This window comes from Onychostoma macrolepis, chromosome 06 (genome assembly GCF_012432095.1).
Source record: "Onychostoma macrolepis isolate SWU-2019 chromosome 06, ASM1243209v1, whole genome shotgun sequence".
NCBI classification, from domain to species: Eukaryota; Metazoa; Chordata; class Actinopteri; order Cypriniformes; family Cyprinidae; genus Onychostoma; species Onychostoma macrolepis.
The window spans coordinates 17,556,534-17,570,126 of NC_081160.1; the positions used below are offsets into that span (position 1 = coordinate 17,556,534).

The 13,593-nt window shown below is 40.0% G+C and overlaps 2 protein-coding genes across 4 annotated transcripts in view; one reads left to right on the forward strand and one right to left on the reverse strand.

Moving 5' to 3' along the window:
* Positions 1 to 2,768, reverse strand: part of evi5b (ecotropic viral integration site 5b) — a 53,264-nt gene extending 50,496 nt beyond the window's left edge. Inside the window, exon 1 of one of the 3 annotated variants that reach the window (XM_058778111.1) lies at positions 2,683 to 2,768. In XM_058778111.1, coding sequence (XP_058634094.1) covers positions 2,683 to 2,685 — 3 coding nt within the window. In that variant the 5' untranslated portion in view covers positions 2,686 to 2,768. Of the gene's footprint in view, positions 1 to 1,779; positions 2,077 to 2,682 lie in introns of those variants that run through there. The other 2 variants (XM_058778114.1, XM_058778112.1) reach the window with 2 other exon arrangements.
* A 4,947-nt stretch (positions 2,769 to 7,715) lies between these two features.
* rpl5b (ribosomal protein L5b) lies at positions 7,716 to 13,592 on the forward strand. Its single transcript, XM_058779388.1, has 8 exons — positions 7,716 to 7,857; positions 8,316 to 8,385; positions 8,472 to 8,587; positions 8,773 to 8,907; positions 11,140 to 11,342; positions 11,616 to 11,793; positions 12,764 to 12,852; positions 13,429 to 13,592. Exons 1-8 carry the CDS (start codon positions 7,855 to 7,857, stop codon positions 13,523 to 13,525), a joined length of 891 nt encoding a protein of 296 aa, XP_058635371.1. The 5' UTR covers positions 7,716 to 7,854; the 3' UTR covers positions 13,526 to 13,592.
* The last annotated feature ends 1 nt before the right edge of the window (position 13,593 follows it).

Genomic DNA, 13,593 nt, shown 5'->3' on the forward strand with positions numbered 1-13,593 from the left:
ACAGATTTTTTTTTTCATTCAGGTAAAATCAATCATCCCTCATTCTTAATGCCCTTTTTTCATATTTCACCAATTATTTTTAATATGTATAATTAAATAACTTTTATATATTTTTCAATGTCAAGTATAGGTATTATGTTTTGTACTAGAACTCACTGGTAACCAGTGTTGGGGAAAGTTACTTTTAAAAGTAATGCATTACAATATTGCGTTACTCCCTAAAAAAGTAACTAATTATGTTACTTGGTTACTTTTTATGTAAAGTAATGCGTTACGTTACTGTTGCGCTACTTTCACATTACTTTTTAAAATATGAGCAGGGCTTGATTGTTTATGTTTAATATAAGAAGTTCTATTTATAGCAAATGTAAAAGCCCTTTCACACCAAAAAGTGTAATGAATAAACCTCAGGTTGAAGGAAAAGTAAATTCACTGCTGTTCAGTAGAACGCAGCTTCAACACACTTCAGCAATAAAAAAACAATGAAGCACAATTGTTAGTTTATCTAAAGTCATTTTTGCTTATTAGTATGGTTGAACTGGATCATCAAAGGTCAGCAACAAAGATTGGTTAATAAAATGGGATTAGATACATTTGTGTTATTTAACATTTAATTATTGCAGGTTTGCGCCATAATCTGAGTTTGCATTTCACTGTTTTAATTCATTTTGAGAAATGCTAAATCTGTTTTTTTTGCGAGTGAATTGAATTAATACATGTTGACATTTAGTCTAGAACTACAGTAAGATCATGTTCACACAGCTCACACAACGCCTCTGTACTTCCGATTTCTCCCAATATGGGGACAGGAGACTTGTCAGTCAATAAGTGGGAAAACATTTATTAACTGGTGTTACTTTTTTGAAAAGTAACTTGCGTTACTTGTAATGTCTTACCCCCAATACTGCTGGTAACCTACTCAACCATTTAGGCACTAAGTAATGTAAAATCCAAGCAAATAAGGCACCATATTAAAGTGGGTGCATGCAATAGAAATACTGCCATGATTCTTGATGCATGCTTTGTGCAAAAGTATAAAACCATAATGAATGAATTATCTGTTGCTGTTTATCGTGGCACTCCTCTAGTTTGCGTGATCAATGCATGCTGAGTCTCACCCCACCCTAGACTAGACATCTTAACGTGGCACTGTGATCCATGACAATGTTGTGACCACACGCACGTGCATTAACCTCTGATGACCTGGGACTGTCGTATATGCCCACAAATATGAACCTGTTATTCAAAACTCAAAATAATAACGGTAAAAATAAGAGAACAAATCCACTGGTTTTTAAATGTCTGTTGGCAAACAACCCATCGGGCAGCTCATAACATCAGTCGTACAATACATGTTTGCATGATTTGGGGTAAATCTTAATGTAAAAATGATACATTTACAACGTATGGCAAATGTAACTTTTGTAAAAAATATAATGTGTTACGCATATGTGCTGACTAGTGTTAGCGGTGTCTTATTGAGATGTCTGGCTAAAGGAGTTAGCAGTGGTGGCTAACTGATAGTCTAGACCTCAACTTGTAATACTGGGACTGTTTTAAGAGTCTCAAAACTGACAACTCTTAAACCATATTTTAGTATTTAAACGGTGTTTTAGTAGCTGACAAGCAGCTAGATGAACTGAGCCTGAATAACTAAATGGACAACTATATAAACAACCACAACAAACAACGGACGCTGGTCGGCATTCACCTCTCTCCTGCAACAGGCACAAACACACACACACACACACTAGATTAAAACGGTCTCAAACTGTTTACCTTGAAGTCTTTTTCAGTTCCAGGGGTTTTAGCTAAATATTAACTTTCCATGGAGCGAGGTAAAGTTGCATAACCTTGCACACACGCGCACACTGAGGGTTCAAGCCCGACGTCAGCGGTCAGTTTTCACACTGGGGCAGGATTTCAACAGTCCAGTCCATAGAGAGGCTGAGTGTATAAAGCCTGTGTGCGCAGACAGCTAGGCAGTTGCCGCAGCTCCTCCAGCAGTCACTCATGCCATAAGAAGACGGGCTTTGCGCTGCGGCTGCGCTGGACAGAAGAACTGCGCATGCGCACAAATGCGCTGCCTGCATAGCATATCAGCTCTCTACTACCCTCTGCTGTAAACAGTACATGTAAACACACATGCTCTTGCCTACTTGCCGACAAAATGAATATAAAACAACACATTTAAAAACGTATAATGTAATAAAACTCATTTTAAAAAATCAGGGTCCACCTTGTTTTGCTCACTGTGCATCTTCGGTGACTAAATGTACAGCTATAATATATAAACAGAGGGCAACCAGTCAATATGGGAAAACATAATAAACAAAAAGTAGTTATTTTAGAATCATTGACATAACAATTAGCCTATCTATTTGTTCTTCACAATACACGGCCATAAGCAAGATAGCTCCAATAACTTGAATACTAACAACAGTGATTTAAACGCAGTTCTACCTCATTTCTTTGTATCTAAAGCAATAGTTTCAACTTCAAGTCAATATTTCACGTTGTAATGTTTTTTTTTTTTAATAATCCTCCAGTGTATTTCATCACTATAATCATTTTCCTCCTCTGTTTTTCTTTACTTGCTGCATTGAGATTGTCCTTGCTGTGTCATATTCTCTTAAAAAGGCCCTTGTGAAAAGAATAGGCCTGGTAATTGAATAAACTCACCATTACATGGCTAGGTCATCTGTAAAATGTAGATTTCTCTTGAAAGTTAGTGAATACATAGACCGTGTGGATACACTAATGGCAGAAGTCGTCGTACAGTAACTAACTTTTCTGGTTTTGCTTGGTTGTGCTGACGTTAATCTCATTTCTTTCTGATGTAGGACACACCTTTCTCTCTCCAACAATGCATCACTGACGCAGCAGTCCAGCCTATAAGAATTGCTTTACGTGGAACCTATTTTAAGACACACAAAAAAAGAGAATTACTTTCTCCATGTAATGAGGTTAATGTGTTCTCATTTGAAGGTGTGTCTAACAGTTAAGCTGTCAAACACATTTTTTTCAGCATTTATAAAAAAGTAAACATATTAAGAACTCTGTTAAGATTATACAAAATAATTGCTCAGGATCTCATAGGTAATGACCATTGTTTATGTAGTTCCATCATAATGTCACTTCCACCACATCTCAAATTGTGTAGCATCCTGTGGTAGAAATAATTACATTTAAATAATATTTTTAATAATTCTAAATCATTTTGAATAAATAATAATACAGTTAAATTATCCACACTTTTCCATGATGACAAAATTAAAGACAAAAAATAAATTACAGCTTGATTGCTGTCCAATGTTCACACAGTAGTAAATAAATGTTAATTATTAACTAATCATTACAGAAATATTTTGATTTATCAACATTAAAACAAATGTAAAGTACAAACAAATTTATGAACATCATTTAGAGTACAAACAACCATTAATAAGAGGGTATAGTCAGAGGGTAGAGGGTAGTCCGGACTGCTAAGCGAATCATTGGTACAACCCTCCCCAGTCTCCAAGAACTGTACTCATCCAGAGTGAGCAAAAGGGCTGGAAAAATCACTCCGGACCCCTCACATCCAGCACACACAGTCGACGCTACAGAGCTCTGAGCACCAGAACGACCAGCACAGAAACAGTTTCTCCCCTCAGGCAATCCATCTCATGAACACTTCAGAATCAGAATCAGAATCAGAATTAGCTTTATTCGCCAGGTGTGCGCAAACACACGAGGAATTTGTTGTGGTTTTAAGGTGCTCCTGGTACATACATACATACATACATACATACATACATAAATACACATCTGACATGAGAACAGAAAAAACATTTAAATAGTAAGACTTAACAATGGATGATAATCATAATAATAATAAGTATGAATCTGGAACAGTAGATTTATGTACAGATTTGTGCATTATTTACTCTATATACAGCTGTATAGATAAACATATGTATGTGTATTTACATTATACTTGAGAGGAGGCAATAATTAAAGATGGAGAATGAATTCCAGAATGAATTACAGAACACAGGTAATGATCACGTGTTAGCTATTTAAGCTGGAGATGGCATGGGGAAAAACTGTTTTATGCCTAGATGTTCTAGTGCACAGAGATCTGTAGCGTCTGCCTGAAGGGAGAAGTGCAAACAAGTTGTGTCCGGGGTGAGAGGGGTCTTTGATGATGTTACCTGCCCGTTTCTTCACTCTGGAGTTGTACAAGTCCTGAAGGCTGGGCAGGTGCACACCAATGATCTTTTCTGCTGTCCTAACAGTCCGTTGAAGTCTTCTTAAATCTGATTTGCTGGCTGACCCAAACCAGACAGTTATGGAGGAGCACAGAACCGACTCAATAACAGCTGAATAAAACTGTTTCAGCAGCTCCTGTGGCAGGTTGAACTTTTCAGCTGACGAAGGAAGTACAACCTCTGCTGGGCCTTTTTCACGATGGAGTCAATGTGATTGTCCCACTTCAGGTCCTGAGAGATGGTGGTGCCCAGGAACCTGAATGACTCCACTGCAGCCACAGTGCTGTTCATGATGGTGAGTGGGGGAGAGGAGGGGTTTCTCCTGAAGTCCACTATCATCTCCACAGTTTTGAGCGTGTTCAGCTCCAGGTTGTTGTGACTGCACCAGACAGCCAGCTGCTCAACCTCTTGTCTGTAAGCAGACTCGTCGCCGTCCTGGATGAGGCCGATGACTGTGGTGTCGTCTGCAAACTTCAGAAGCTTGACAGAGGGTCCTTTGAAGTGCAGTCATTGGTGTAGAGGAGAAGAGCAGTGGGAGAGAACGCAGCCCTGAGGAGCTCCAGTGCTGATGGTGCGGGTGCTGGATGTGTGTTTTCCCAGCCTCACTAGCTGCTGCCTGTCTGTCAGGAAGCTGGTAATCCACTGACAGATGGAGGTGGGCACAGAGAGCTGAGTCAGTTTGTTCTGAAGGGTGTCTGGGATGATGGTGTTGAAAGCGGAGCTGAAGTCCACAAACAAGATCCTTGCATAAGTCCCTGGTTTGTCCAGATGTTGCAGGATGTAGTGCAGTCCCATATTAACTGCATCATCCACAGATCTGTTTGCTCGGTAAGCAAACTGTAGGGGGTCCAGCAAGGGTCCAGTAATGTCCTTCAGGTGGGCCAACACCAGTCTCTCAAATGACTTCATGACCACAGGCGTTAAGGCAACAGGTCTGTAGTCATTAAGTCCTGTGATTTTTGGTTTCTTGGGTACAGGGATGATGGTGGAACCTTTGAAGCAGGAGGGACTTCACACAGCTCCAGTGATCTGTTGAAGATCAATGTGAAGATGGATGATAGCTGGACAGCACAGGCTTTGAGGCAGGCTGGAGAGACACCGTCTGGGCCTTTGGCTTTCCTTATCTTCTGCTTTCTGAAGACTTTGCATACATCATCTTCACAGATCTTGAGTACAGGCTGATTAACAGTAGGGGAGGGAGGGTGAGGGTGTGAATGGCTGTGCTGTGAGACAGTCGGAGCGGGTGTGAGGTGTCAGACCAGTCTTTTCAAACCTGCAGTAAAACTCGTTCAGGTCTTCAGCCAGTTGTTGATTGGCCTCAGTGCTGGGGGATGGGGTCTTGTAGCTGGTGATGGCTTTCAGGCCTTTCCACACTGATGTAGAGTCATTGCTTGAAAGCTGTTTTTTTAGCTTTCCAGAGTAGTTTAATTTTGCTACTCTTATTTCCCTATTCAGTGTGTATTTGGCCTGTTTGTACAAGGCTTTGTCCCCACTCCTGTAGGCGTCCTCTTTGGCCTGGCGAAGCTGTTTGAGTTTTGCACTGAACCAAGGTTTGTCATTGTTAAATGTTAAATAAGTCCTGGTGGGTACACACATGTCCTCACAGAAACTGATGTAGGACGTCACGGTGTCAGTGAGCTCGTCCAGATCAGTAGCTGCAGCCTCAAAAACACTCCAATCAGTAAGTTCAAGCAGGCCTGTAAAACCTGCTCTGCTTCAGAAGTCCATCTCTTTACAGTTTTACTACAGGCTTAGCAGATTTGAGTTTCTGCCTGTAGGCTGGTAGGAGATGAACCAAACAGTGATCAGAGAGTCCCAGCGCTGCACGGGGGACAGAGTGATATGCATCCTTTAAGACAGTGTAGCAGTGGTCCAGTATATTTCTGTCTCTGGTGGGGCATGTGATGTGCTGTCTATATTTAGGCAGTTCACGGGTGAGATTAGCTTTATTAAAATCACCGAGAATGATGATGAAAGAGTCCGGATAACGCTGCTCTGTGTGTGTGATTTGATCGGCCAGCAGTTCTAGCGCCGCGCTCACGCGCGCGTCAGGAGGAATGTACACACTCACCAGAATAAACGAGGAAAACTCCGCGGTGAATAAAAAGGCTTGCAGTTAATAAAGAGAGCTTCCAAATTTGGGCAGCACATCTTCTTTAAAACTGTCACGTCTGTACACCAGCCTTCGTTGATATAAAAACATAATCCACCGCCTCTCGTTTTCCCCGAGGACTCGGTGACGCGGTCTGCTCTGAACAGCTGGAAGCCCGTTAGATGAAGCGCGCTGTCCGGGATGGCTCCGTTCAGCCAGGTTTCCGTGAAGCAAAGCGCAGCGGAGTTTAAAAAGTCCTTGTTTGTGCGGGTGAGGAGTTGTAGTTCGTCTGATTTATTTGCCAGGGAGCGGAGATTCGCCAGATGAATGCTCGGCAGCGGAGTCCTAAACCCCCGCTGTCGGAGTTTCACGAGCGCGCCGGCGCGCTTCCCTCGCCTGCGTCGGCTGGAGCGCTTGTATAGAACGCAGCTCCTCCGATTAAAATGTCCAGTAAAAGGTCTGAATGCTCAAATGTTGGCAGAGAGTTATTTGGTGTGCCGTTTCTGATGTCCAGGAGTTCGTTTCTGGTAAAGCTGATCGGGAAAAAGTTGCTTAAGACAGGACAAACAAACAAAAAAAGAACAAGTACCAAGCAGCGACAAACCATGGCTGCCATCTGCGGCGCCAGAAAAAAAAACGTGAAATTGACAATAAACGTGAAACACACAACACTATCATACATTATTTATTTAACACACATACTTATTTACATTTCAAATTTGTACATACATAATTGTCTATATTATATATTGTTTTTGCTATTTTGTACATTGTCTACTTTCTATATTTGTATATTATTCTTTCTATTATCTGTGTCCTGTCCTGTTGCTGTCATTCTGTTGCACTGTGGAGCTACTGTCACTAAAACAAATTCCTCGTATGTGTAAACATACCTGCCAATAAAGCTCATTCTCATTCTCATAATAGGATATGGATAATGTAATAATAATCACACCTCCAATTATGCAGATATAGCATTCTAAATAAAATACAAACAAATATTCAAATAAATTGGCAAAGAATCAGAAAAAGAAAAAACTAAAAACAACAAAAAACTAAAAACTAAAAACAATGAATCTGAACATCTACAATCCCAACAATAGATCTTTAAAAAGAATAAAAAACATTTAAATGTTTTATGTTTATTTGACTCTTTCTTTATAATAGACATTTGAAAAGTAGGCTAGTAAAAATAGGCTACGGTAACTTACAGCATAGAGAACAGGCAATATAGTAGACAGCTAAACATAATGCCAGTCAAAGCGATATGAGCTGTACAGATGTCTTATTTGATCATCAGTGCACATATATATTTTCGCTCATATTTGCCCTTATACATCCAAAAGAGCAGGTGTCGCTGTGCTTTCCTCCACACAGTGTTGTTTTGCCCCGTTGTCGACGGTATTTACCACGCATGCGCACATCATTCTTTCTTTTTCCCGTGCAGCGGAGTCAAAACTCCCTAGTTTGACTCCAGGCTCCGGCTTAGGAGACTGAAAAGTCTACAAAATGGTCAGTACAGCGCCGCAATATTTCTGTTTTTATGTTCCCTAAAGATGAATGATCTGTTTGGTGTCTTTACGTTATAGAATAATGGCGCATAATAAAAGGATGACTTAAGATTTTCTCCGATAGACATTGTTCAAACGTGGCCTTATGGCTGATTTCAAGCCCTTCCCACATGAGTTTCAGAGACATATGCACACTGTAGTGAATTTGCAACATTAATGAGGGTTTTCGGAACATGACACGCTCTCAAAAAAAAAAACACAATATGTTATTAAACACCTGATCGAGCTTTTACATGATGTTTAATGCTAGCATGCTACGCCTTCGAGACTCAATGGAGGCCTTTATGCCCTTTACAGTTATAACACGTCCGTTTTTCATTGTAGCAAAAATGTGCATTTTATTTGCTTCTGCAGGTTGAATCTCTGAAGTGAGTGACTTTTTAAAATGTTGTCTTTTAGGGATTCGTTAAAGTAGTGAAGAACAAGGCCTACTTCAAGAGGTACCAGGTGAAGTTCAGGAGAAGGAGAGGTGAATCCAGAAATTTAAACATTAACCGTTATATAAAGTCACACAGACAGGCTTGGTTTTCATTGTTTTGTCTTTTTGTTTCCTAGAGGGAAAAACTGATTACTTTGCCCGAAAGCGCCTGGTAATCCAAGACAAGAACAAGTACAACACACCCAAGTATAGGATGATTGTCCGCTTCTCCAACAGGGACATCATCTGCCAGGTGAGTGTAAAGCTGTTCATTTGTCCCATGACCAGTTATAGTGCGCTCATGCAGTGGGACGTCCTAAAATATGACATGCATGTTCTCATTATTGTGCCGCATAACAGGTGACTTGTGCTTGTCTCTGTGAGTTGAATTTGATTTGTTGACAGTCAAAGGTGATTTAAGGTGTTTTTGATTTTCAGATTGCCTACGCCAAGATCGAGGGTGACATGATTGTGTGTGCGGCCTACTCCCATGAGCTGCCCAAGTACGGCATCAGTGTGGGTTTGACAAATTATGCTGCAGCCTATTGCACTGGGCTGCTGCTGGCCCGCAGGGTGAGTCTCACTTCCGCCACTTATTATTTGACGGTTTCCCCCCTGAAATGAGTTTATGAAACTTTACCTTGCAGTTCTAGTGCTTCAAGAACTTGAAAAGTGGTTGCATTAAAGAAATTAACCTCTATTCTCTAGACACTTGTCATGTTGGCAGAAATAAAGAAATATGACTTAACTGAGACATTTCACATGCGGAAGATTGAATTAGTAAGATGGATTGCTTTGCATTAATCATAATTGAAACGGCAAAAGTCTTGTGCATCCTCTGCACAAAGTAATGTGTCATAACAGAGATCACATTCTCAAACTTTTTAATGGAATTAAATATTCATGCTTTAAGAGGTTTGCCACAAGATTAAAGTCAGTCGAGATTTCATTAACATTCTACTCTATCTTAATCTGATTTTATCCATGAAAGGCAAGACATAAAGAAACAACTGAATGAATGAATCGTGTTGCTTTCCACATTGTTTTTGCAGACTAAATGTGAGCTGCTAACTCTTGTGTAGCAATAAATTGTTGACTTTAAAGAAAGTTCACCCAAAAATGAAAATTCTGCCAAAATTCATGTCATTCCAAACCTGTAAGACCTTGGTTTGTCTTCAAAACACAAATTAAGATATTTTTGATGAAATCCGAGAGCTTTCTGACCCTGCATAGACAGCAATGCAACTGACACGGACATCTGTAAAATAGTCCATGTGACAGTGGTTCAACCGTAATTTTACGAAGCTATGAGGTGTTTTTGTGCGCAAAGAAAACACAAATAATGACTCCTCTCCTCCGCCCTCCTCCACTGTATGTCGCCATTCATGAGTACCATGGTGCGTACATGTGCGTTCCTCTGCTTGTAAACGCCACAGCACATGCGTGTTTTATGTCAGCAGCACCACACGCATGCGTCGTGGTGCTCTCATGTTTCCCAGATGAACGAAGGTCTTAGGGTTTGGAACAACATTAGGATGAGTAAATATTGACAGAATTTTCATTTTTGGGTGAACTGTCCCTGGTGTGTCTCAAATTGCATACTATCCTTCCAAAATAGTATTCAAAACTAGAATGTGTGTCCCAAATCATACTATGTTGAAATACTATGTACCTGAATATTCTAATATTTTTGGAGGAAATTCGAAGTGCATATCCATGCACACTCTAATAGCTAAGATGTGCACAACCCAATGTGCTTTGAAAGAGGATTCGGTTCAGATATATTTGATTCTTAATATGAATAAAATGTTAAATTGAGGTTAAGTAGAAAGGTTTTGATAAAGGGGTTTGAGTGATCAATGTAATCTAACCTGCTGAAAAAAGTTAATCTGCAACAATATTGTAAACATGTAAAGATATGTTAGGCCCTTGTGAGGTGAGTTCATTGCATGAAAGACTGTCACTCTAATACAGTTGGAAGATTTGTTGGATGGTGTAAACTGAGCTGTGGAGTGTGTAACTGTTTATGAGGACATTATGATAAGATGATTGACAGGCATAGAGATATGTGAACTGAGATGCAGCAAATGTGTATATAATTGGTATTTAATTCTAAATTAATGTCTAACTGTAGTATAAGAGTAATCAAGGAATGTTACTTGATGTGAGAATCTGTCTGTAAATGGGTACATTTAGCCTTTTACAACTAGAATGGTCTTCCGGTGACCGCTTGTGAGATGCATGTCTTCAAGGGACTGACTTCCTAACTATGCATCTCATTTGCCACATCAGTGTATTAGAAAAATGTAATTTCAACCGAGATGCTCTTGTGGCACAACCTGAGCTTTAGATGTGTGCGCATCATGTGGCCTTTCTCACTGCATGTTGTCATACATGCTGAAGAGTGAGTTTTTGTATTTGTTTTGGCTTTTTAAAAATTGATTTTTATTTATATCAGGCAAAGTTTAAAACCTTTGCACTGGCACCGCGATTGTGTGTTAGATAAGTAGATGGTCCTTTGCTGTTGTGCAGAACTGTTCGGGACACATTAGCTTTGATATGCAAATAGAATTTGGTCACGTGGTTTTAACTACCTCCAAATGTAGCTTGAGCGATCACAAAATGTTTTGCAGCTCATTTACACTTGTATTGAGTGCTGTCCTCTTACAATCTAATCATTTGTAACGGTTAATACCAGGAGTAAACGGGTCCCTTAGCAGTTCTGAAAGGCTTGAATTAATCCAGGATAATTGATACGAAGACAAACGACTGGTTATAACTGGTTCACTATGTGCTCTCTTCCAGCTGCTGAACAAATTTGGCCTTGACAAGGTTTACGAGGGCCAGGTGGAGATCACTGGGGATGAGTTTAATGTGGAGAGCATTGATGGGCAGCCAGGAGCTTTCACCTGCTACCTGGATGCAGGCCTGGCCAGAACCACCACTGGCAACAAGGTGTTCGGTGCCCTGAAGGGAGCGGTGGATGGAGGTCTCTCCATTCCTCACAGGTAGGTCTTCCCTCTTACTGTTTATTTCTGAATATGCTCAAATTATTGGGGGTGGACAATTTGTTCTGCGTTTTCCCATTTCATATTCTGTCTTCTTGATGATGACACCGTTTGAAACTGAGCAGCTTGTAGTTGCTCAATTGATGTGATTTTCAAGACGGGACTGATTTTGAGACTTTGAAGCACCAAAATGTGCATGAGCTCTGTTTATTAATGCCGAGTGTAATTGGAATCTAGTATATCCAGCATATGAGTTTTTAATCTTTGTCTTAGCACCAAGCGTTTCCCTGGCTATGACACTGAGAGCAAGGAGTTCAATGCAGAGGTTCATCGCAAGCACATCCTGGGCCTGAACGTCTCGGAATACATGAGATACTTGATGGAGGAGGATGAGGACGCCTACAAGAAACAGTTCTCTCGTTTCATCAAGAACGGCGTTACCCCTGATTCCGTATGTGCTGGGCTTATTTTCTTTTTCCCCCACAATTTTAAAATGTGAAGCTTTAATTGATGTTTGATACCTAAATTGTTGAAAAATCTGTTGAATCTTAGACTTAAAGGAATACTCAACCTAAAAATGAAAATTCTCCCATTTACTCACTCGCATGCCATCTTAGATGTATATGGCTTTCTTCTGTGGAACACAAAGGCCCGGTTTCACAGACAGGGCTTAGACTAGACCAGGATTAGGCCATAGTTCAATTAGGACATTTAAGTGATTTTTTTTTTGCTTAGAAAAAAAAAACATTACTGGGGTGCATCTTGAGACGAAAACAAAGGCACTGATATATATTAAGATCAGTCAGTGCAAGTTTCTTTCAGTTAAAACGGCTCAGACTTGCATTTTAGTCTAGGACTAGGCTTAAGCCTTGTCTGTGAAACCGGGGGAAAGATTTTTAGAAAAATAAACCATGTCCATGTAATGCAAATTGATGGAGCCCTCACTGTGGAGTCTTCAAAAACCAAACGAACAAGACCGTAATGACAGTATTACCATCGTTATGAAGTGAAATGAGGAAAATGCTATTACTTTAAGCTTGTTTGAATTATAAACCATCTCTTTTGGCCAACTTATGGGCATAAACCCATTCTAAAACTAACGTAAGTGAAGCAGGATGTCACTTCTCATGCATGTTTCACAATGTGCTTGCATCATTCATCAACAGCGTGCTGATGTTTACATCACGCATGAACTTTCATATAACAGTTGACTCAAATCAATGGCTTATAGTTTAAAGTATTGGTACTTTCCTCTCGCAGACCATGCTTTTTGGGTGGAGTATCTCTAAGAATTGCAAAGATTTAGGAGTTTCCATTTCAAAATGCTTAGAAGTTAAATATTTCAATAACATTGACTATTACAATAAAGCTGGCTGCTATATAACTGTAACAACTAGTAATGTTATTAATCTTTTTCTCAGATGGAGGAAATGTACAAAAAGGCACACGCAGCCATGCGGGAGAACCCAGTGCACGAAAAGAAGCCCAAGCGGGAAGTCAAGAAGAAGAGGTATCTATATCTGTCCTTTTGGTTTCTTCATGTCTTGTGCTCTCTGGTGATGTCTGTGATTGCAGACTCGGAGGCATGTTGTTTTTGCTCGTTTAAGTTATTTTGACATTTCAACCATTTAGAATTGACATTTGATGTCCACAATAACTATTCTGCTGCTTGATGATGATACATTTCAGACTGAGCAAATTGTAGTTGGTCCTTCATTTGCATAGTTGATGCAAACTTTTCAAGACGGGTCTGAGAGCAGCTTTGGTTAATTGTTGGGCATTTAGTGTCAGAAAACCCTTTAGAGGAGGTTTTGTTTTAAACTCTACTGTGGAGTTTTTTTTTTTTTTTTTTTTTGTTTTTTAGAATAGGTATACATCTCTGTCAGCTAGACTGCAGAAAACATTAACGAATTATGCTTGGGACTAAATAAATCCATAAACTTGACTAATGCTTGTTTTGTCAGGGAAAACATGGGTAGTCTCACATACTAAATGATTGTTTCATTGAAATGTAGTGCTATAGTGAAAAGTCCTGGGTGAAATTGCTTGCGACTGGTTTGCTGAAATTGAGTGGTTCTCTTTCTAGATGGAACCGTGCCAAGCTCACACTGGCTCAGAGAAAAGACCGTGTTGCCCAGAAGAAGGCCAGCTTCCTTCGGGCTCAAGCTGCAGAGGAGGACTAGAGCTCGATCTTGCTTTTGTCCTCATTTGTGCAGAATTCATTTGTTCTAATAAATATATCAAAAAAGAC

What these genes read in the sequence shown, in the direction of transcription:
- rpl5b (XM_058779388.1), top strand. An exon ending in ACAGGGACATCATCTGCCAG is followed by an intron (nt 8,588 to 8,772) that starts GTGAGTGTAAAG and finishes TTTGATTTTCAG; the next exon opens with ATTGCCTACGCCAAGATCGA. An exon ending in CGGGAAGTCAAGAAGAAGAG is followed by an intron (nt 12,853 to 13,428) that starts GTATCTATATCT and finishes TTCTCTTTCTAG; the next exon opens with ATGGAACCGTGCCAAGCTCA.